At 46.4% G+C, this 25,163-nt stretch overlaps 1 protein-coding gene across 2 annotated transcripts in view; it reads left to right on the plus strand.

The window, feature by feature from the left end:
- LOC137340110 (adhesion G protein-coupled receptor A1) overlaps positions 1 to 25,163 on the plus strand; it is a 387,365-nt gene that overhangs the window by 355,626 nt on the left and 6,576 nt on the right. For both annotated transcript variants that reach the window (XM_068002423.1, XM_068002425.1), the window contains one exon: positions 9,672 to 9,817. In XM_068002423.1, the coding sequence (XP_067858524.1) occupies positions 9,672 to 9,817 (146 nt within the window). The remainder of the gene's footprint in view (positions 1 to 9,671; positions 9,818 to 25,163) is intronic.

Here is a 25,163-nt window from a genome sequence, read left to right on the forward strand (position 1 = left end):
TCACTCATTGCAGGAGGACACTCTGTCACTTTGGACAAAGTTTGGCCTCCACCACCCTCCTCCTAACAATAAAATTCACCAACTTGCACACTTACCCGGTGTCCAGACACATGTACCTACCTTGCGGACCCCCTCAGATGTACATCTTCCGGATGGGGGCCGCCGTAGCTGCAGTCATAACCTCCTCAGAGGGCGAACAGCATCACCAGCCTCTGACACGTGGAGCTCCACAACACAGTGCTGTGACACATCCACCTGCGCAGCAGGAGGGAGGGCAACGGCAGAGAGAGATGCGTCACAGAGGGCACTACCCTCGCTATAGGGTCCACAGACCGAGGCTCAGCTTCCTGGACCTCTCTGAGCAGCAGTGCACACGGAGGCTCAGAGTCACTCGACATGTAGTCGTGGACATCTGCAGCCTCCTTCATGCCGAGCTGCTCCCGGCTGGCCCGAACACCATCTTCTTACCTGTCGCTGTCAAAGTCACCACTGCCCTCAACAACTTCTCCTCCGCATCCTTCCAGGGTGCCACCGGGGACATCGCCGACGTCACTCAGTCGTCTGCACAAAAGAGCCCTGCAAATACACCTACACCACTCTGCAGTGACACAATGGGTGGCATCAGGTGTGGGTCTTCATTGTGATCCTCAGGAAAGGGCATTATTGCACAAAGCAGACAAGATTCGCAAAGATGTGGCAGTCGTGGTGTCAATATAATATGTAATGTCAGTTGATCAGAAATTAAATATAAGTAAAAATCATGACAAACCCTCAAACACCCTTGTGCATCCCCTTCATGCTCACGACATGTTTGCCTTACGCTTCCTACTGCACATATGTGATGCATGCCCTGTGGCTACAGCACAGGTGGTGGCAGGTTGAGTGAGGCTGACTGTGAAAGAGATGCATGAGAGGGTGAGTATGAGACAGAGCCATGAGATTGTATGAGGATTGGGTTAAGTGGTAATGGTGGGATGAGTACTGGCGAGGTGAGTAAGTGCAGGTAAGATGAGGATGAGGTTTGAGTGGGTGTGAGGAGTGATGTGACAGAGTAGTGTTGGCTGTGCAGAAGGAGATGTGGGGTGGGGGCAGTGATGTGGCAGACCGAGTGTAGGGGAATGAGTAAGTGTACTCACTTTGGCTGACCTACTTAGGTCATTGTAGCGCCTCCTGCACTGTATGCAGGAGCGTGATATGTTGGTGGTGCAGGTGACCTCCTCTGCCACCTCGAGCCAGGCCTTCTTGGTGGCAGAGGCAGGCCGCTTCCTCCCACCCGCCCGCCAGGGGGAAGATCTCTGTCCTCCCCCTCCTCCTCACCCCATCCAATAAGAGCTGGAGTGAGGCATCATTAACGTGGGAGCAGCCTTCCCCCTGGGCTGCTCCATGCTGTAATTTTTCCAATTTCTTGCAGCATCAGTCAGTGGAGGACTGCCCCTTTAAATAGAGCTCCTCCAGCTGACAGACCTTACTGCGCATGCACAGTCTGCCTGCCGCACAGCTTAGCAGCGGAGAATCCGGAAGAACAGGTAAGTGGATCCAATCAGCCTGCGATTGCGCGCGGAGCAGACTGATTTCACCGGGCACGTTACCCACGCGCCCAATCGAACCCACTGCTGTGATAATATCGGGCCCCTTGTGTCTGGAACGTGTCATGAGTCTAACATTGTCGATTGGTCTGAGCTACCCATGTGTCACTGTGGGCCAATCAGATTCCAACATTAGAACAGAGTAACTGCATAACACCATGCATCAATCATATTGTTGGAAAAAATGTCAATCTGTTTTTAGCCATCATGGTAAATTTCCATTTTCCCCTCTATTAATCCTCTACCCTGAAAATGTACCCACTCTGCTCAGCTCGGTTCCCTGCCAAGCCCTCCCCAAATTCTCTAGTTCTGCTCCCCTTCCTCTCTGCTTCTCATGCCCACTCCAAGGCCCCGATTTTAGAATGGAGGCAAAATGGCAGCAGGGGGGGGGGGGGGGTGAATGGACACTTGTGTAACCCGACTAATAAAATATGTCCATTTTGCACGCGATTGCAAAATGGACATATGGTGGGATGAGTACTGGCGAGGTGAGTAAGTGCAGGTAAGATGAGGATGAGGTTTGAGTGGGTATGAGGGGTGATGTGACAGAGTAGTGTTGGCTGTGCAGAAGGAGATGTGGGGTGGGGGCAGTGATGTGGCAGACGGGGTGTAGGGGAATAAGTAAGTGTACACACTTTGGCTGACCTACTTAGGTCATTGTAGCGCCTCCTGCACTGTATGCAGGAGCGGGATATGTTGGTGGTGCAGGTGACCTCCTCTGCCACCTCGAGCCAGGCCTTCTTGGTGGCAGAGGCAGGCCGTGGCTTCCGGGTTTGCCGTTAGAAAGCAGCGCAGCGGGCGGACTGCGCACCGGCATCACAGGCTGTCAGCTGGAGGAGCCCTATTTAAAGGGCCATTGCTCCAAAGGCTTTTGCTGGAGCAAAGACCCAGAAATCACAATGGAGCAGTATAGGGGCAAGGCTGCTCCAAGGTTCAGCGACGCCTCACTGCAGAAGCTACTGGACGGGGTGAGGTGGAGGAGGAGGGAAGTGTTTTACCCCGCGGAGGGGAGGAAATGCCCTGCCTCTGCCGCCAAGAAGGCCTGGCTCGAGGTGGCAGACAAGGCCACCAGCAGCAGCAACAACTCCCGCACCTGGATCTAGTGCAGGAAGCATTTCATTGACGTAACTAGGTCAGCAAAAGTGAGTACACTTTTACTGATTTTCCTGCATTCCCGGTGTTCCATATCACTGCTCCCCCCACCCAACTCATTCTGCACTGCCAAGACTACTCCATCACATACCATAGGGTACGGCAGCATAATGGTTTTGTTACTGGACTAGTAATCCAGAAGCCTGCACTAATAATCTGGAGTCATCGGTTCAAATCCCGCCACGGCAGCTGGGGAATTTAAATTCAATTAATTAAAAAATAGTATTACTATATGGTGGTCATGAAACTACCGAATTGTCGTAAAAACCCATCTGGCTCACTAATGTCCTTTAGGGAAGGAAACCTGCAATCCTTACCTGGTCTGGCCTACATGTGACTCCAGACCCACAGCAATGTGGTTGATTCTTAATCGCCCTCTGAAATGGCCTAGCAAGCCACTCAGTTGTACAATCTCGCTAAAAAAAGTCATAATAAGAATAAAACCGGACGGACCACCAGGCACCGGACACGACAAACGCAAACCAAGCCTAGTCGACCCTGCAAAGTCCTCCTCACTAACACCTGGGGACTTGTGCCAAAATTGGGAGAGCTGTACCACAGACTAGTCAAGCAACAGCCTGACATAGCCATACTCACAGAATCATACCTTTCAGCCAACGTCCCAGACTCTTCCATCACCATTTCAGAGTATGCCCTGTCCCACCGGCAGGACAGACAAAGGTGGCAGTATAGTGATATACAGTCAGGAGGGAGTGGCCCTGGGAGTCCTCAACATTGACTCCGGACCCCTTGAAATCTCATGGCATCAGGTCAAACACAGGCAAAGAAACTTTCTGCTGATGAGCACCTACCGCCCTCCCTCAGCTGATGAATCAGTCCTCCTCCATGTTGAGCACCACTTGGTGGAAGCACTAAGGGTCGCAAGGGCACAGAATGTACTCTGGGTGGGGGACTTCAATGTCCATCACCAAGAGTGGCTCGGTAGCACCACTACTGACCGAGCTGGCCGAGTCCTGAAGGACAGGACTCTGGGCCTGTGGCAGGTGGTGAGCGAACCGACACAAGGGAAAAACCTACTTGATCTCAAGCATCAGCAAAGTGATGGAAGGTGTCGTCGACAGTGCGATCAAGCGGCACTTACTCACCAATAACCTGCTCACCGATGTTCAGTTTGGGTTCCGCCAGGACCACTCGGCTCCAGACCTCATTACAGCCTTGGTCCAAACATGGACAAAAGAGCTGAATTCCAGAGGTGAGGTGAGAGTGACTGCCCTTGACATCAAGGCAGCATTTGACCAAGTGTGGCACCAAGGAGCCCTAGTAAAATTGAAGTCAATGGGAATCAGGGGAAAACTCTCCAGTGGCTGGAGTCATACCTAGCACAAAGGAAGATGGTAGTGGTTGTTGGGTGCCAATCATCTCAGCCCCAGGACATTGCTGCAGGAGTTCCTCAGGGCATTGTCCTAGGCCCAACCATCTTCAGCTGCTTCATCAATGACCTTCCCTCCATCATAAGGTCAGAAATGGGGATGTTCGCTGATGATTGCACAGTGTTCAGTTCCATTTGCAACCCCTCAGATAATGAAGCAGTCCGAGCCCGCATGCAGCAAGCCCTGGACAACATCCATGCTTGGGCTGATAAGTGGCTCTGTCACATACTCTCACCCTCTGATGCATCTCTTTCACGGTCAGCCTCACCCAAAACAGTATATTCATCGGTTGGCCACTTCACCATCACCCACTCACATGTCAGTACTTTCTCTCCTTCGAGGAGAAAAGAGCGCAACATGCACGCGAGAGGGCGAGGACTGGAGGGGGGCCACAATAAGTAGTGGTCCTCACAGATGTGGAGCAGGAGGCGCTCGAGATCAGCCACACCCTCGAGAGCCTGTCCGTCGAGGATGGCAAGACTGGCACCCCACAAACATCTGGTGACACAATATGAATTGATGTTAACAATACTTGCCATGTTCAACACCTCAGTATGCTCATCACAACATGACACATCTGTGATGATGCTTAATATTGCCTTCTGTTCTCTTACAGGCCCTTCAACGGCTGCAGTGATGGCAGAGGACGATTCCTCAGAGGACCTCCCGGCCTCTGAGGGTGCACCGTCACATCATAGCGAGCCATCCACCAGCGCAGATACTCACACCTCGGTCGGTCCTAGTACTCAGTTGGTTGGGTTGGCACCTGGTGAGTCACCACAAACAAGTGAGCACGAGCAGACACTGGTGGCAGGGGCAGCTGTGGAGAGTCCGTGTCAGTGGGAGCACTCGTCTCCAGGCTCTGCTTAACTGGAGGCAGATGCTGAACCCTGGGGGCCATCCTTTAAAAGGAGAATGATCGAGGGACAGTAGCACATTTGTGAGGTACTGGAACAGGTGCCACACGCGTGCTCTCCACAATCGCGCAGAGGATGGAGGAGTCCAACTCCTGCATGAGTGGAATGATGGCACAGGTACGGGAACAAATCTCTGAGATAGTGTTGCAGGGACGTGAGCAACTGTCTGAGACTGTCGCACATAACTGCTGATATGTCTGAGGTAAGTGCAGGAATGTCTGCGATGGAGGGAAGTCTAGCCTCCGTTGAGCTTCAAGCACGGCTCACAAATGAGTCCATTCAGGCCCTCACAATGGTCGTCCAGACTCAGGGTGCACATCATTCTGCAACAGGCTGACAGATACTTTAGAAGTGGCCTTCCAAGCATCACACATGTCCAACGCACTGTTGTCCAATACGGTGGTAGGAATGATGTGGGCCTGGCCCAGGAAAGAGATGATGGTGAAAGGGGACATGGAAGTGGGGACGCCACTCAAAGCGCTCCCACGTCTCACCCGTTGCCCCCCTCTCAACAAGTACTCATAATGCTGCCTCCTCTCCAGGTACCCGAGTCTGCCCCTGCACAGGTGCAGGTGGAGCAGTCTTTGGCGGGGCCCTTACGGGCTCCAAAACCCATAGGGCATAGGCCCAAAGCATCTAAGCAGTCAGGGCATGAACATGAGCAACCTGCCACTACCTCTGCTGCAGCCATAGAGGATGCACCACGTAAAAGTAGTAGGAAGAGAAAGGCGAAGGTTCTGTGAGCATGAAGGGAATTCACAAGGTCATGCTTTTCATTCATATTAGATTTGTGTTAAAAGTCACATTAAATGTTATGATTGTCACCACTACTGCCACGTTTTGCCCATTCTTGACTGGCTCTTGTGATAGGGCCCTTTAATGAGGTTCACCATGAATGGCGACACTTGATGCCACCCAATGCGTCACTTTACAGTGGGTGTATGTGTAGTTGTAGGACTGTTTTGTGCAGGGAGAAGTGGCGAGGCTGGTGATGTTGCTTTTCCTCGGATGTAGTGATGCATGCAGCCATGGCGCCCCCCCCCCCATCCTGATGGTGTCAGTTTGAGGGGGTACAAAAAGTTGGTAAATATGTGTGAAGAGAAGAATTGTGAGTGGAAACAGCGAATTTTCAGTGAAAACACAAAGATCTCCCAGCCAAAAGTTTGTGTGAAAGAACTGAGTGCCCTGCTGCAATAACTCACCTTTTATCCCCATCTGTCAAACAAATATTTGAATGTCCAACTGGCTGCCAGCTGAAACACGTCTGGCAGAACATAGAGCATTTCCCACAGCACGGGAAACACGCTGAGGATGCTTGAAAATCGGAACCCTGCCTCAATGTGCACAAAATTAAGTACTTCAAGTACTTAACTAACTTAACTTTCTTAACTTTCATCCCGCCAGCTTTAATTGGCGGTGGGATTTCCGCATTCGTGAGGCATGCACGCACCCAGTCACGTCAGTAGGGAACCCGGAAGTTTGCAGGTTGGAGCCGGGTTCCGAACCCGCTCGGGATTTCCCCAATTTTCGGAGCCCCCACTTGGATTGTAAAATCGAGCCCCAGGTCCTCCAGCTCAACACCCTCCCTCACTCAGAGTCGCTTTAGGAGCAGGACCAATCCAGATCTGACTTCAGCCATACTTTCCAGGTGCACATCTCTGCTTGTGCCACTCCCCTGGGTCTAGCAGTGCTCTCCAAGTCAGATGAACAGGGCAGGTGCAAATTTTAAAATGAAAGAAAGCAGCAGGATTAGTGTTCAGAAAATCAGCTAATCTGCCAATCCCAATGCTGTGTACCTTTTAAAATTTGCACTACTGGTCTACAACAGCACTCTGCTGTGCCCTGCAGAGCTGGCACTGCTTACCAGCCCCTACAAACAAGATGGTCAACATCAAAGAATTTCCCCAACCTTCTCACCTACCTTTGGCTGTCAAATTCCAACCTGTTCACGCCCCATTGCCGTCCTGCCCACTTCAACAATAGATCTTGGACACTGCTATGCTCCCTCCTACTCCAGCTTTGGACCTGAAGCTTTGCCCCATTCCCCCCCAATCTATAGTCCTTCTCCATCTCCATTCCACATTTGGATTGTGTGATCTCACTGCTCTAGGCCCAATCCCATGATCCCACCCAGCCCCAAGCCCTCCTTTTCTCTCTAAGCAGCTGGTGTCATAGCAGTTTCTGAATGCAGTGGTACTAAGAGCCTCAAATAATGATTCACTGTGCCACCAACAGGAAGTCCATCTGGTCTGGGATTCAAGGCCATGACATCAGATCCACCGCTGAGTCCCAGGCCAGACCCTGACCATTTTTATTTCGTTCCAGACCTAGCTCCCAATCTGGCCCAGGTCCCAATCTGCCTTTTGTCCTATACCTGTGCATGTTCCAGCAACGACCTGATGGCCTCTATCTGGCCATTCCTGCCTGACCCAGAACCCCACATCAGATAAGTTACATTTTGGCTCCCATCTTGTTGTGAGCTCTAACCTTTTTTAAAAAAATGCAAAGGACACAAGTTCAGTATATCAATAGAAGGAACATGTGAGGTGCATACAGGCACAGAAAGTTACCGATGGGAAAGGGCACAGATAAGGACATGCAGACTTGCAGAAAGAGAGAAACAGAATGAGCCAGGAAAGAGGTAGAGATGACATTGAGCAAGAGTATATTACAGCCATAAATAGAGTGGAAGACAAATAAACGTACAGAGAATGACTTAAGAATTAGTCATTAGGCAAGAAACCGACACACAGTTACAGGAAGGGAGACTTGATCTTTATTTTTATATTTGTTCATGAACAATGCCATAGGAGATCAATAAGTCTGTAAATCAATAAGCCTCGAAAATACTGTGTTCCACTATAGGCCTATTAACACACTCATCAACCTTTATCTGGATGCCTCTAACACAGAAGGTTGGCCATGCATTTTTTAACACAAAAGTTGACAGGTGCACAAGAGCTATTAAAAAGAACAAATCTGTTTCATCTGGTCGTTAATTGGGGGTAGCCTGGAGGAATGTATGCACAACTTTCAAGGTTACTAATATCAAAGTAATTTAGCTGAAAATAATACACTACCCTTATCAACTTCTGCTGCAATACATACTGATCATGAAAGGAACTGTTTGTAATGCAAATCCCAGATGCAGACTTTTATATACACGCCACGTTATTCTTGTATATTGCAGCCTCGGCTATAATGCCACATTTGCTAAGCTTCCAAAATGTCATCCTATAAATTCTGGCATTTATTTGTGCATATTGACTGGGGAAAGAGTTCTTAAATTTTAGTAATTATAGTTTTTGCATTATGTTAGCAAGAGTGAATGCTGTAAATACAATTTAAACAATCTTCTCTAGCAAAAGGTAAAGACAATAAATACCAATATTTACAGCATTACAATTTCCCAGCAAAATACACATCTGTAAATGATTGTACAGATATCAAACCTGGGTTATAATGCTGTTGTACTCACAAAGGACTCAGTGGCTGGCTCCCAAACACACTGGCTCTGAAAATGCACGGGACATGGTCCAAGCAGTCATGCCGGAATCACGCTTGCCAAGCCTTCCAACACTGACCCTGCCGGAGTTTTGGGGATCAGTGGAAAGGCACCTCAATTGCGTGGAGCCGGCAGGCGCTCGCATCACTACAGGCATTCCTTGTATGCCCACCAGTCCTACCCTACTAGAAACTCCAGCAACTGGCCACCATCCGTGGGCAGTGCCTGCCCCCATTCCCCCCCCCCACCCCGAGAAACCCCTTCTGTGCCCCCTTCATTACCCTTAATCGGAGCCATAATAGAATTTGTTCTTAATTATTCTTATCTTCAGGGGGTGCAGGCCACTTCCTTAGCCCACTTGTGTTCTTCTGAAGGCCGTTACACCTCATCTCAGTGGGTGTACCAGCTTCCAGACATGGCAGGTCTTATATGGGATGAGAAAAAGAGAACTCTTCATGTCGTTGACCTTGTAAGGGATTGACCGAGGCTCTGTCTCTTTAAAAAGCTGAATGTGGGAAATCCCAGGTTAGCGTGGGACCCAGCGTATCTGAATTCCAGCATTTTACTGAGCTGTTCCACTGGCCTCCCACCCATACAGGTATATGGAGGAACAGCCATGGAAATTTGGCCGCTATCATGTTAAAGTTCTGCTGTGGATTTTTCATGAATATGTTAGGGACCATACAAAATAGTATTCTAGAGTGGATTTTTCTTTCTATCTTATTCTTGAGAAAACTGAATAATGCATAGCCAAGATGGTGAGAAGCTAATGTATTCAATATATGATTCTTATGAATCATAAGACAATCTTAATAACAGATTCCAATGTTTGCCAATTTGAATTATACATGGAGATTCATTCATATTGTGCCTTCTGACCAATGTTCTGATATTCATCTCTTCTCATGAGAGTTCTTAAAAATAAAAGCCAGCAGGAACAGCTTCGCATTCTGATATTCTCTAATTTCTAAGAGAACAAGAATTTTCTAATACGCAGTGAAACCACAGAGTCTGCTTTCAGTATGACAAAGTAATTTGTATTCGTTACACTATAACCATAAATACATATATTGGCTTTCTCTCTTTCTGCTTGTATAATGTAGATATCTTTGTGTTTTAGGTTGGGATTGTTATACACTATTCCACATTATCTACAATCTTCTGGATTTGTGTCACCGCCAGGAATATTTACAAGCAAGTGACAAGAAAGGTCCCTCAGTATCATGATGCTGACCAGCCCCCACACTCTCAGCAACCAATGCTGCGGTAAGGATTAAGCATATCAGATCCTTCTGAGAAACAACAGCATGTCATTTGTATTGGTGATGCATAACAGAATGTTTGCAGAATATAAATGCAGTTAATGGAGAACTCGAGGTCCGAGAAACATTTGCTGATAAGGATTTTGTTCAATTTATATCTGTGTTTTTATCCCTGCTTTTATTTTATTATTTTCTCACCATCTATGCAACTGGAGGGAGGGGTGGAGAAATGGTTAAGGGAAGAGGCTGAGAAAGAGGGAAGTGAGGGGGTACGGGAGAAGGGGCGGGAGGCAATGAAAGGTGATGGAGGGGGATATGAGAATGGAGGAAGGAAAGTGAGAGGGAAAGTAGAAATGGAAGAGGAAGGGAGGTGGGGAATGGAGGAAAACGTTTTTTTTTATGGCGCAACTCTGCATCACTGATCCGTTTGGAATGTCTCTTTGCTCTACCATTTTACAATATTTCCTTCATGTGTGGCTGTTCCACTTGCTTATTGATTAATTATTTTGCTTTTTGTTTTAATTTTAAACGCATCAGTGAATTACAATCACTAAAGCTGATTTACAGTCCTACCAGATTCTGCTGATGTTTCCTGTGCTGTCACAAATTTTGTTTGAGGGACGCACATGTTGATTTATTCAAGTTACCAGCTGTGCTGTGACCTAACATTAGGTGGTGCCCCATTGTTTTCAATTTGTCACATAACAGTACACTGACTAGTGAAGTTCCTTTGGAATTCCGAGACCACTCACCATTTTTAAGATATTGTAGATGCAACATAACATTTCATAGGACAAAGATTTTGGCTCAGATATAATGCAGACATTATTTTTAGTAAATTACTGTAATGTGAGGTGCAAAAGTCACACCTCTGTGATTATTTTGATAGCTGCCATAAAGTTGCATGTGTACTTTCTAAACTCTTGTGACAAATACACCAGATTTTATGGTAAGGCAAACAATGCAAAATATTATATTTCATTTTGATGGACTTCTATTTTAGGGACGCGATGTTCATTCCTCTTTATTTTTGTCTAATTTGAGTTTTTTTTATTCCTTTGTATTTTTTAATTTTCTTATGTTCAGTGTTACAGGGAATATTTTATCTTTATTCTTGATGTAAAACAAAATGGTTCCCAGTGGAGGAGCTTAGGGAAAATATAAAGTTACCCAATAACACTCACTTAGATAATGTCATAATATTTTGCTGTTGGTAAGGTATTTGATTAACTGTCTCTCACTTGATGAAAGTACTATAGTGCAATTACAATCTTTAGGGAATAAGGACATTTATATAAAATAATTCCATAAAATTCCATAATCCATAAAATTTAAATTTACACAGAAGTACAGAAAGCATGTGCAATATTTTTGTTTACATTTTAATTCAAGTATTAGCCTAATTTGCTATTCATATAACACAGGCAGTAGAGATTGTGCATAGAGATAGGAAGTGATTATTGGAAAGTAGACAAGCAGAAATATTCCTCATTCAGTCTCCTGCACACACCATAGGTAATTAGTAAAAAGCCAATGCATTGTGGTTTTTTCAGGTGTATCGAATTGTCCCAACATGAAAGCTCCCCTTCCTGTACTCCATGAAGCACTGCCATGTTGTTTCTTCCTCAGTTGTTTTTCTTTTATGTTTGGCATCAGTTTTAATTTCTCACTTGCTCTCGTGTGGGGGAAGCTATTGTACTAGTACACTGCCAGAATTTTAGTCTGTGGGCACAAAATTCAATTGCTAGCCTTTTTGACATTCTTGCAATATTTGCAATGAAAACATCAGACATACACCATCAAGTTTTTTTAATTTGCGAGCAGGAAGTGATTTTATGCCACCAGTAGACATGGCTGATGCCTTTGATTCCTTTTCATGCACCACAACTGTGCGAATTTCAAATTTTGCAGTTGCTTTCAGAGAAAGTCAATGAAGCAGACAAAAATTAATAGAACCAATCAGAGCATGAATGGCTGAGGACATCAACCCTTCAAATACCTGAGTTCATGAAGCACTCAGTGACTTTTTACTTTCTCAGCAAAGGATGACCAAACATGGGTCCCTTAGAGGCAGAGACAGGAAAAATTATAATGGGGAATAAGGAAATGGCAGAGACGTTAAACAAATATTTTATATCTGTCTTCACAGTAGAAGACACAAAAAGCAGACCAGAAATAGTGCGGAACCAATAGTCTAATGAGAGTAAGGATTTTAAAATAATTAAGATTAGTAAAGAAAAAGTACTCGAGGAACTAATGGGACTAAAAGCTGACATATCCCCTGGACCTGATGGCCTACATCCTAGAGTTTTAAAAGAAGTGGCTACAGAGAGAGTGGATGGATTGGTTGTGATCTTCCAGAATTCCCTAGATTCTAGAATGGTCCCCGTCGATTGGAAGGTGGCAAATGTAACCCCGCTATTCAAGAAAGGAGAGAGAGAGAAAATGGACTATAGGCCAGTTAGCCTGACATCAGTAGTAGGGAAAATGCTAGAATCTCTGATTAAGGACGTAGTGACAGGGTGCTTAGAAAATCATAATATGATTAGGCAGAGTCAACATGGTTTTATAAAAGAGAAATAACGTTTGACAAATCTATTAGAGTTTTTTGAGGGCGTAACTAACAGGGTAGATAAATGGGAACCGGAGGATGTAGTATATCTGGATTTTCAAAAGTCATTCGATAAGGTGCCACACAAAAGGTAGTTACACAAGATTAGGGCTCATGGGATTGGGGTAATATATTAGCAAGGAATGAGGACTGGTTAACAGAAAGAAATCAGGGAGTAGGAATAAACGGGTCATTTTCAGGTTGGCAGGTTGTAACTAGTGGGGTGTTACAAGGATCAGTGCTTGGGCCTCATCTGTTTACAATCTATATCAATGACTTAGATGAAGGGACCGAGTGTAATGTATCCAAGTTTGCTAATGATATAAAGCTAGATGGGAAATTAAGCTGTGAGGAGGACGCAAAGAGGCAGCAAAGGGATATAGACAGGTTAACTGTGTGGGCGAGAAGGTAGCAGATGGAGTATAATGTGTGGAAATGTGAAATTATCCACTTTGTTAGGAAGAATAAAAAAGCAGAAAATTTTTTAAAAGGTGAGAGACTAAGAAATGTTGGTAGAGGGATTTGGGTGTCCTTGTACATGAATCACAGAAAGTTAACATTCAGGTACAGCAAGCAATTAGGAAGGCAAATGGTATATTAACCTTTATTGCAAGAGGGTTGGAGTACAAAAGTAAGGAGGTCTTGCTGCAATTATATAGGACTCTGGTGAGACCACACTTGGAGTACTGTATGCAGTTTTGGTCTCCTTACCTAAGGAAGGATACACTTGCCTTAGAGGGGATGCAACAAAAGTTCACTAGATGGATTCCTGGGATGAGAGGTTTGTCCTGTGAGGAGAGATTGAGTAGAATGGGCCTATATTCTCTGTAGCTTAGAAGAATGAGGTGATCTTATTAAAACGTATAAAATTTTTAGAGGGCTTGACAGGGTAGATGCTGAGAGGCTTTTTCCCCTGGCTGGAGAGTCTAGAACTAGGGGTCATAGTTTCAAGATAAGGGGTCAGCCATTTAGGACTGAGATGAGGAAAAATTTCTTCATTCAGAGGGTTGTGAATCTTTGGAATTCTCTGTGGATGCTCAGTCGTTGAGTATATTCAAAACTGACATCGATAGATTTTTGGACACTAAGGGAATCAAGGGATATGGGGATAGGGCAGGAAAGTGGAGTTGAGGTAGAGAATCAGCCATGATCATATTGAATGGCGGAGCAGGCTCAAGGGGCCATATGGCCTACTCCTGCTCCTATTTCTTATGTTCTTATGTTCATCTGCTCTTCTTGTTATCATTCACACACAGGGAAATCCTCAAAGAAACATTGGAAGCATTCATTATATAAGGCAAGCAAAAATTTTAAAAACAGAAATACTTGTCCCATTTCTTAAACAATTCAAGTTCTCCAATGTAGACCAGATTGTTGAGACAATGCTGTGGTCATCGCTGTGTACCAAAATCTGCACTCCATGAGCTCAGTATCCTTTTTAGGTCCATGAGTATTGATTTATCATCAGATCAAGTGTGATTACACTAGTGTAGGGGAACAATGCAATCAAAAAAGCCACATGCCAATCACTGCCTCCATACAATGATGCTAGATGTTGAGTTTATAAGGTCCCGCTTTGAGTGGAGGGAATCAGATTCATTTGCAAAACAATGAATACTCTGCTCTGCCTAAACCAGGAACTGCTCTAAGACCATTCTGGAGGGAAAAGATTACCACAGGTTAATTTTATCTACTACTATCCACCTCCTTAAATTCTTCTCCTTTGCCTTTCCATGCTCACCTCTACCAACAAGTGCAAGGAGCTCATGGATTTTTTTGCAACTGAGATATAAGTCATCCATTCAGCTACCTATGGTACTTCCTCCTTTTCCCCTTGCCTGCCAAGCCAAACCTCCCTCCAATTCACCCCTACCACAGCCCTGAATTCCCATCTCTCTCTAAATTATCACCCGCTCTCCCCCTCCACCCCTCCTCCAGTACCCTCACTGAGCTCACCTGATTCATAACACTTCTCTCCTGCTCCCTCACCCTATTCCCACTAATCTGACCACCTAACTCCCCTTCCTGGCCACCATGCTAACTCTTACTGTAAATTATTCCCTCTCTTCAGGAACTACTCCCCGTCCCCACCCCCCACCAACCTTTCAAAGCCACCATCACTTCCTCAAAAAAAAATCCTCAACTCATCTGTCCTCACTAACATCTGCCCTATCTCCAAAGTCCTTTCCCTCTCCAAAGTCTCTATAGACGTTGTTGCCTCCCAGATTCATGTCCATCTTTACCACAACTCCCTGTTTGAATCCCTTCAAGGAGGTTTCTGCCCTTCCCACAGCACCAAAATAGCACTAACCAAAGTCACTAATGACATTCTTTGTGACTGTGACCATGGTTAATTATTCCCCCTCGTCTTCCTTGGCCTCTCTGGAAACGTTGAAACAGTAGATCACATGATCCTCCCCAAAACCACCACCTCATTATCCAAGTCTGTGAGGCTGCCTCTTAACGATCCATTCATAGCCAGAGCATCTCTACTAATGGCTTCTCTTCCCACTCCCACACCATCATCTTGGGAGTCCAAGGATTGTTCTTGCCCCCTTCCTCTTCACTGACATGCTTATCACTTGGTAACATCATCTGCAAACATGGGGTCAGCTTCCACAGTTATGCTGATGACACCCAGCTCTACCTCTCCATCACCACTCTTGACCCCTGCACTGCCTCTGAACTGTAAAACTGCTTGTCAAAACATCCAGTCTTGGATGAGCTGTAAATTCCTCTAATTAAACTTTGGGAGGACTGGAGCCACCGACTCCATCCCCCTCCCCAGCCACTGTCTCAGACTGAACCAGACTCTTTGCAACTTTGGTGTCTTGTTCGAACTCTAACTGAGATCCCATATCCTTTCCATTACAAAGACTGCCTACTTCCACCCCGTAACATCGTCTGCCTGCACCCCTACCTCAGCCCATCTAACTCTGAAGCCCTCAAATATACTTTTGTCACCTCCAGATTCAATGGGGTAGAAATTTGTCGGCATCCAGTTTCGAGCACCAGGGCAGCGATGCAAGTGCATCGCGTGCCTGAACTAGGACGCCCCAGGCTTGGCCGAAATTGGGCCTCCGGCCTCATCTAAATAATCTGGGTGAGCTGTCAGTGCCTGCCACGTCTCCGCAGGAAGCTCGTCCTTCTGCAAGATCAAATTTTGGGCCACCTGCCTCGCTGGCAACAGCCCTCAGGTGAGTTCCGGGGGGGGATAGGACAGTGAGAGGGGGGCAGATGGTGGCCATCAGCGACCCTCTGGAGTGGAGGATCTCCTGCTCCTCCAGGCTCCACTTCAAAATTAAACAAAAAATGTACTTAACTTTTTTGTGCCAGTGCGTGCATCTACACCAGCAGGCACTGCTCAATTTCACGGGGGTCCTAAAACAGGCATTAGTCCCCACATTAGGATATGCAAGGGGCCTAATGCCTGTTTTAGGTGGCCGCCCCAGATGCCTGGAAAATGGCCTGACCAACTATCAGGTTGGGCGTCTTTCTGGTGACCTTGCGGCGCAGGACATTGGCCCCGGAAATTGGCCTTTGTGCATCCGCTTTGCAACAAGGTCCAAAACCTAGGCCGATTACTGCAATGCTCCCCTGGCCAGCCTCCCATTCAGGACCCTCCATAAACTTCTGCTCATTCAAAACCCTACTGCCCATATCCTATCCTGCACCAAGGCCTATTCGTCCATTAGCCCCAGCCTGGCTGACATACATTGGTTGCTGGACCCCAATGTATCAAATTTAAAATTCTCATCCTCTTGCTTAAATCCCTTCATGGTCTCAGCCCTCCCTATCACTGTAACCCTGAAACCTCCTTTCGACCTACAACTCTCCCCTCCCCCACCCCAGGGAATTCTCCATGCCTCTAACTCTAGGCTGTTGTACACCGCACTCCCCACCACCCCGCAACCTTCACTACACATTCAGCCACCTAGGCCTCACACTCTGACATTTCCTCCCTAAATCCCTCTGCCTTCCCACACTCTTGCCTTCTTTAAGATCCTGCTAAAAAAAAACTCACCTCTTCGACCAAATTCTTGGTCACCTTTTCTAAACTCTCCTTCTCTGACTTATGCTTCTATGAATCACCTTGCGGCGTTTTTCTGTGTTAAAGATGCAATAGAAATACAAGTTGTTGTTGAATAGAAAGCACCACCAATGTTGGCAATTTCAATTAAATTTAACTGAGTTGCCCAGCTTTGTTTTATTTTGTGAACTGACTTTGGGTTCAAGTGTCAAACCGTTATATTAGAGGGATCCACAGAATATTTCTTGATGTTTTAAGAAGACGGCGCACCTGGTCCAGAGCGAAGTCCCCCCCCCCCGAAGGTTTGTTTTAGCATTAAAGGTCTCCACAATGTACCTTTCAGTTTTGGCAATTTAGTAAATGTGGAACTCCTGCAAATGTAGCTGTTATCACTTATGATTGCATAGTCAGAATATCTTCATCTGAGGATATGGATACAGTCTCAGAGGTGTAGCACATACCTGTCATGTTCACACAGTTGGGATTCTCACGAACCTGTGGAAATCCCAAAGCGAACCTTCCCAGGGTGTCAGCTTCTAAGAATTCTGCTTCACATTATCCAGGGAATATACTCCAGGAAAATTTTATGGATATTCAGACACGGCTGAAATCTTTCATGGCTGTAAACAGGATATCAACAAAGACCTTCCTCAGGGTATCATATCTAAAGCTACAGCTGTTGTTGTAATTCCTCACATCATACTCTTTTTAAACTATTCCTGGCTATTTAAAGATTCTCCTTTCTTACAGCTTATGGGTATCTCTCCAAAACTCAAAATGGTGGAAAATTGACTAATGTTTCAAATAATAACTTGTTCCAACACAAATTCTTCCACCCTTAATAAAGATTTTTCCCTGTGTGGATGGGGGTGGAACATCTGGGAGACATGTGGGTGCAGCGAATATGAGAACCTCAGGAGGTAATTATGGAACTCAAAGCAACCCCTTATATAATAAAAGATAAAAAAAAACATTTGCTTTTTCTTTCAAATGAATCCAGACATGGGTCCTAAATCTAGCTTTGCTTGAGGTTATTGGGCTATTTTGAGCCTCTGCAGTTCTGTTAAGTGGAATTCCTGACAGGGAAAATAGCCACATTTTTGCACACAGACCTTCATAGCAGTTAATCTTTTACTTACAATCTGTGTTCCCAAGTTCTGAGGAATGTAGTTTCTGAAAATTTAAATGTGTCATTCTGCATGAGTGACAAAATGAAGCATGGATCATGGTACTGGCCATTTGTTTCTGTCATGGTATTTTCTGAAGTTAACAACCAAGTTAACTCACAGAATGTGGTCCAGCTTGCTTTGATACATTAGTCCTAGAATGTAGACATTGACCTAGTTATTCTGACTGGAATGCTGACAGTAACTCATCTATTTTAAATAGGTTACCATCGCCATTGCAATCAGAAAATCTAGGCCATTTTGTCTGGCCAGTTGCCTGAGGAAAGAGATCAAGCCATTCAGCTCAAATATAAGTGTCTTATGCAAAGCCAAAATACATTATTTGAAATGCAACCTAAGTTCCAATATATGGATGCAAAAAGGCTGGGATTATCATGCAAATGCAGTTAAGAACATTAGAATATCCAGCAAATTATTTATTCTACATAAATAAATTGACTAACAAGTTACAAAGCAAAGAATGGCTCATTAGCTGATGAGATTTACTAATTGCTGGTACCAATTGGCAGGGAGGGAGATGCTGGCCAAGTTAAAGGGTGTACAAAAAGAACTATAGCCAGAATGGGGTGTATTCTCCTCGATTTGCGAATGGTGATAAATTACGGTTGGTGTGAGTGTAAAGCAGGTTTCCCCGCTTCATTATGTTGAACTGCTTATCAACATTAGCAAACAGAGGAAAATATTCCCGAATGTGGGTTAATTTCAAACATGAAGCCTTAGAGATCTTAAAGGCGACCATGTGAATTGTGATAGAATTCTAAATGGTAAAAAGACAAAATAAGTTGACCTTAGAACAAAACACCCAAGAGTATGTGGGTAAAGGAAAAAAGATGAAGAGTATATTTTCTGTTTATTTTGGTAAAAGAATGTCACTAATTAGCTTTTGCCCAAACAAATGTACAGGATGTGACAGGGGATGGGGGGTGGCTATGTATGATGCAATACATTCTTAAAGGCATTCATGTCAGCCTAGAAAACAAGTAAAAGTTGACCCAACAACTTCACAAAAGCTGCTAATTTAAGAAGGCCCTGATTCTAAGCTTATGTGAAATCAATTTATTACATGGACTTCTAACTTAATCAACAAGTACACCCAACATAACTTGAATCATATTCGCGAGGAAAACATAAATAAATAAATGCCTGAAGAGCAAATACATATACTGAAGAACTTTATTCAATGCATTTTCCAATATTGGCTGTTTGTGGGATCTTGCTGGGCACAAATTGGCTACCATGTTTGCCTTTATAACAGTTACTACATTTCAATTTTTAAAATGTAATTCATTGGTTACGAATTGCTTTGGAATATCCTGAGGATGTGAAAGGCATGTGGACATTGCACTTTTTTCATCTAAAAGGGAATTCAGGAGAAACTTCTTTACCCAAAGAGTGGTAAGAATGTGGAATGCACTACCACAAGGAATAGTTGAGGCAAATACCATAGATGCATTTAAGGGGAAGTCAGATAAGCACATGAGGGAGAAAGGAATAGAAGGGTATTCTGATAGAGTTAGATGAAGTAGGGAGGGGGGAGGCTCGTGTGGAGCATAAACGCCGGCATAGACCAGTTGGGCCGAATGGCCTGTTTCTGTGCAGTAGTCTTGATGTAACTCAGTGTTTTGATATAAAAAGGAAGGGATGTTTGTTAAATTTCACTGAAAACTGTTTTCTATTTGCCATTTCAAAATAAATTAATGTCTTTATTTTTTAAAACTTCTTCCCAGTAGCAAAAAATAATCTTTTACTGGGGAGCGATTAATTAATCTTTTTTTTTAAATTGCCGAATAAGAAGTGAGGGATTTGAACGCTTATTGACCTAGGGATCACTCCAGTCTGGGCAGCACATTTAGAGTTGTACACATTCATTCTTAATGGTGGTCCCCTCCCCTGTGCATACTAGCTAGTGGTTCATTTTGAATTTTTATATTAAACATTTTTACATTGTTGCTAATGTTAAGCACTTTTATACTTGATTGCTTTTTTCTTTTTCAGTGACATTTGGGTTTTTATCATTTCCCCAAAAGTCTGTCTTCCACATTCAACCCCTGCCCAGGCTTTCAATCCCCTCAGGACCCAGTTCACAAAGACACTGTGAACCCCTTCCAACACCACACCCTACTCACAGAGACAGTCCCTTCTCTAACTCTCCTAGTTCGCAATCTTTTGACCCCCTCTGATTGCAAGCTGACATTCTTCTTCCAACCACACCCCCGCACCAAGTTCATACTCTTCTCCCTTACTCCCTTCATTGAACATTGCACTCTTGTCCCTCTCTTTTGCACTCTTGTCCCTCTCTTTGAACTCTTGTCCCTCTCCAACATATTTCCTCCTTCACTCGAGTTCATGCTGCGACTCTTCTTCCACCCCCCCCCCCCACCATTCAAACAGGCACTTCCCCCCCTTTCTGTTCATGCTGGCACTCTACATCCCACCCCTCCCCAGTCCCTTGCACCTTCTTCGCAGTTAATTTTGGCATCTTCCTTTTCCCCACCGCATCAATTAATGCTGGCACTCCACCTCCCCCACCCTGTTAATTAATGCTGGCACTCCCCCTCCCCCACCCTGTTAATTAATGCTGGCAATCCACCTCCCCCACCCTGTTAATTAATGCTGGCACTCCCCCTCCCCCACCCTGTTAATTAATGCTGGCACTCCACCTCCCCCACCCTGTTAATTAATGCTGGCACTCCACCTCCCCCACCCTGTTAATTAATGCTGGCACTCCACCTCCCCCACCCTGTTAATTAATGCTGGCACTCCCCCTCCCCCACCCTGTTAATTAATGCTGGCACTCCACCTCCCCCCCCAACCCTGTTAATTAATGCTGGCACTCCCCCTCCCCCCCAACCCTGTTAATTAATGCTGGCACTCCACCTCCCCCACTCTGTTAATTAATGCTGGCACTCCACCTCCCCCACCCTGTTAATTAATGCTGGCATTCCCTCTCCCCCACCCTGTTAATTAATGCTGGCACTCCACCTCCCCCACCCTGTTAATTAATGCTGGCACTCCCCCTCCCCCCCCCAACCCTGTTAATTAATGCTGGCACTCCACCTCCCCCACCCTGTTAATTAATGCTGGCACTCCCCCTCCCCCCCCAACCCTGTTAATTAATGCTGGCACTCCACCTCCTCCACCCTGTTAATTAATGCTGGCACTCCCCCTCCCCCACCCTGTTAATTAATGCTGGCACTCCACCTCCCCCCCCAACCCTGTTAATTAATGCTGGCACTCCCCCTCCCCCCCAACCCTGTTAATTAATGCTGGCACTCCACCTCCCCCACTCTGTTAATTAATGCTGGCACTCCACCTCCCCCACCCTGTTAATTAATGCTGGCACTCCCTCTCCCCCACCCTGTTAATTAATGCTGGCACTCCACCTCCCCCACCCTGTTAATTAATGCTGGCACTCCCCCTCCCCCCCAACCCTGTTAATTAATGCCGGCACTCCACCTCCCCCCCAACCCTGTTAATTAATGCTGGCACTCCACCTCTCCCACCCTGTTAATTAATGCTGGCACTCCACCTCCCCCACCCTGTTAATTAATGCTGGCACTCCCCCTCCCCCCCCAACCCTGTTAATTAATGCTGGCAATCCCACTCCCCCCCAACCCTGTTAATTAATGCTGGCACTCCCCCTCCCCCCACACCCTAATTAATGCTGGCACTCCCCCTCCCCCCCAACCCTGTTAATTAATGCTGGCACTCCCCCTCCCCCCCAACCCTGTTAATTAATGCTGGCAATCCCCCTCCCCCCCAACCCTGTTAATTAATGCTGGCACTCCACCTCCCCCACCCTGTTAATTAATGCTGGCACTCCCCCTCCCCCCCAACCCTGTTAATTAATGCTGGCACTCCCCCTCCCCCCCAACCCTGTTAATTAATGCTGGCAATCCCCCTCCCCCCAACCCTGTTAATCAATGCTGGCACTCCACCTCCCCCACCCTGTTAATTAATGCTGGCAATCCCCCTCCCCCCCAACCCTGTTAATTAATGCTGGCACTCCCCCTCCCCCCCAACCCTGTTAATTAATGCTGGCACTCCACCTCCCCCCCAACCCTGTTAATTAATGCTGGCACTCCACCTCCCCCCCAACCCTGTTAATTAATGCTGGCACTCCCCCTCCCCCCCAACCCTGTTAATTAATGCTGGCACTCCACCTCCCCCCCAACCCTGTTAATTAATGCTGGCAATCCCCCTCCCCCCCAACCCTGTTAATTAATGCTGGCACTCCCCCTCCCCCCCCACACCTGAATTAATGCTGGCATTCCCCCTCCCCCCACACCCTAATTAATGCTGGCATTCCCCCTCTGCCTCCCCCTCCCACCCTGTTAATTAATGCTGGCACTCACCCTCCCCCCCCACACCCTGTTAATTAATGCTGGCACTCCCCCTCCCCCACCCTGTTAATTAATGCTGGCACTCCCCCTCCCCCTCCCCCCACCTTGTTAATTAATGCTGGCACTCCCCCTCCCCCCCACCCTGTTAATTAATGCTGGCACTCCTTCTCCCTCCCCCCCCAACCCTGTTAATTAATGCTGGCACTCCTTCTCCCCGCCGCCCCCCCACACCCTGTTAATTATTGCTGGCACTCCCCCTCCACCCCCACCCTGTTAATTAATTCTGGCACTCCTTCTCCCCCCCACCCACCACCCTGTTAATATTTGCGCTCACCTTCCTCCTCCTCTCTCCCCCATAAAGCACTGCTCTCAACTTGCTCCTTGCCTGAACTCCAATTCTGGCCTCTTCCCTTTCAAAGCACTGGTCATGGGTTTTGCTACACCCCAAAAGCATCACTTCCAGCTTCTTCCCCTCTCTTTCAAAACATTGTTCCCAGTTTCTGTCCACTCTTGCACTCCCCCAAAAGCAATACTTCTGGCTTATCTACAGTTCCTCCTCTCCACCCGAATTACCATCCTGGCTTCTGCGCTCTCCCTTCACCTTGCCTTCCTTCTCCCCTTTCCTCCATTCCCTCTCCCTTCAATGTCATACCTATCTGAGACCTGCTGCTAAAGATTATGGGGGTGATTTTAAACTTAAGCCTGGTGGAAACCAGGCGTTTGGGCAGTTAAAATCCCCCAGGTCACTTACCAGCCCTGGTGTTTGCTGGGAGCTGACCTGGAATTTTCACCTGCTTCACTGAGCAGGCAGCAAGGACATCTGCTCAAAGCCAGCGGGAGTCCTTCTTAGCATATGAAAGTGAGGTCCCAATGACATCAGGACCCGACTGCAATATTTACTAATTGGGAAACGGCAGTCGGTTTCCCGCTGGGCAAAACCAGCACAGTAATGGATCGGGGCCAGAAGAGGCTGCCGGTTGCACATGGAAAACCTAAGCCTTCCCTGCCGCAATCTTGCCCCCGACCTCACAATTGCGGAGACATCTTTGGGATCCCATGGACTAACCTGCTCAGTGGGTGGCCTCTGGGCCTCACAAATTTACGGTTGCTTCTCACTGACATCCTGCCCGGAATGGGTGGGGAAAACGTCAAAACTCACCTGCCGAAAACCGGCCCCCAGTTAAAATTGGGGCCTACTTTTCAACAATGAATACTAGCTGAGCTGATGCATCCAAATCTTGAACTTCTTTCATATGACTAATCCCCGTTCGACTCACAGGTTCAAAAGCTTTTGCTTCTGTTTCCCTCTGCATGGAGCTGCATGGTTTTACTGCAATTTGCCTTTAACAAGACCTTCAGAGACCTTTACATGCCCAAAGCAATTTTTTTTTTGGTAATTGCCTTTCTCCTTTGTATGTGGGGACCAAGGCAGAGTAATAGGCATTAGTGTAATGTTCAGAAACATTGTTTCTTCAATAATTTGATTGGCTTGTTGTAATGGACTGCTGAGATGGTCGACCCCTGCTTAGGTCTTGGTGTTCTGGTGCCATAATTCACATGTTGCAAACTGTAACCAGAAGAATGTGGTTGTGAATCAGTCAGTGTGGAAGAGGCAGGACTGGGACTGTTACTCGAGGTGGTTTGTTTCCCAGGAGAGTGATTTTTTTTTAATTCTGCTTTTTTTTAAAACAAGTAAATTGTGTTAAGGTAACAAATTGCTCCAATGCAAATCACCTCCAAGTATGGCTGCACAGCAAATTCTCACATCACACAGCTTGTCTACCTGCCCCAACCCCCCCGCCAGGGTGAGCCAAACACCCCCCACCTCAGGGTGGACTAAACACTGTCACCCCAGGGTGGGCCAAACATTGCCCCCCTCCTCCTCAGGGTGGACCAAATACTGTCCCCATTCTCCCCCAGGGTGGGCCAAACACTGTTTCCCCCCCCCAAGGGTGGACTAAACACTGTCTTTCCCTCCCTCCCAGAGTGGGCCAAACACTGTCTTCCCCCCCCCCCAAACCAGGATGGACCAAACACTGTCCCCCCAAAGTGAACCAAACACTGTCCCCCCAGAGTGGACCAAACACTGTCCCCCCAGAGTGGACCAAACACTGTCCTCCCCCCCACCAGGGTGGATCAAACACTGTCTTCCCCCCCCCCCCACACCCAGGTGGACCAGGCACTGTCTCCCCCACCCCCACCCCCAGGTGGACCAAACACTATTTTCTCCCCCCCACCCCCAGGGTGGACCAAACACTGAAATGAAGGGGAGAGGGAAGGGATAGAAATGAATGGCAGTGAGGGGGAGGGTAACAGAGGCAGAAGCTGGGAGCAGTGCTTCTGTGCTGAAGAAAGAAGCTGGAAGCAGAGCTTTGGACTGGGAGAGGAAGGAGAGTGTCAGCATTAACTGATAGGGATTGGCGGGGGGGGGGGGTGGGGGGAGTGCCAGTATGAACCAGATGTGATGAGAGTGTGAGCATGAACTGAGGAGCAGGGAAAAGGGTACCATCATAAACTGAGGGAGCAGGGGGCGGGTGGCATGTATGCAATATATTAATAATGGTCCTTTAAGTGCACCCAGATGGATTCTTCATTTCTAGAATAAATACAGGTTCCAGGGAAAGAATGTTTGGCTGAAAATGGATTAGTTACATAGAGCTTTGCAGACATGTCAGCTGTGCTGCGTTGCATTCTAATATTTGTGTATATAAGCTTTGACCTGCTTTCTCATAGATTCAAATAATATTGGCTATAAATATAGAAAAAAAACATAGTTTATTTGGCCAGTCACACGATATTAAACTCCTCAAACCTGTGGTGTTGGTGTAAAATTTGAGCCATTTGTTCTTTCCTAAGTGTTCATTCTTCAATAGCAATAAATGTTTTAATTGTATGTCCTGGTCCAACTTGTCTATTCCAGTAATTCTTCCTCACTCTGCTGTCACTCTGTCTTTTACTCTTCCCAGTCTCTGTTCTATGTTCCATACAATTTCCCTCTCCTCCCATATTATCCACATTATGTCTCTCTCATTCTTTCCATTTCCTCTCTCTCTCTCTCTCTACCAAATGTTCCAGCCCAGGCCCTGAGGCAGCAGGACCAGAATGCAGTGAGCATCGCACTTGCTAATTTTTGTAAAGGCTGACTTTATACAATCTTAGTTGGCCTATTTAAATAAAAA

This window comes from Heptranchias perlo, chromosome 21 (genome assembly GCF_035084215.1).
Source record: "Heptranchias perlo isolate sHepPer1 chromosome 21, sHepPer1.hap1, whole genome shotgun sequence".
NCBI lineage: Eukaryota > Metazoa > Chordata > Chondrichthyes > Hexanchiformes > Hexanchidae > Heptranchias > Heptranchias perlo.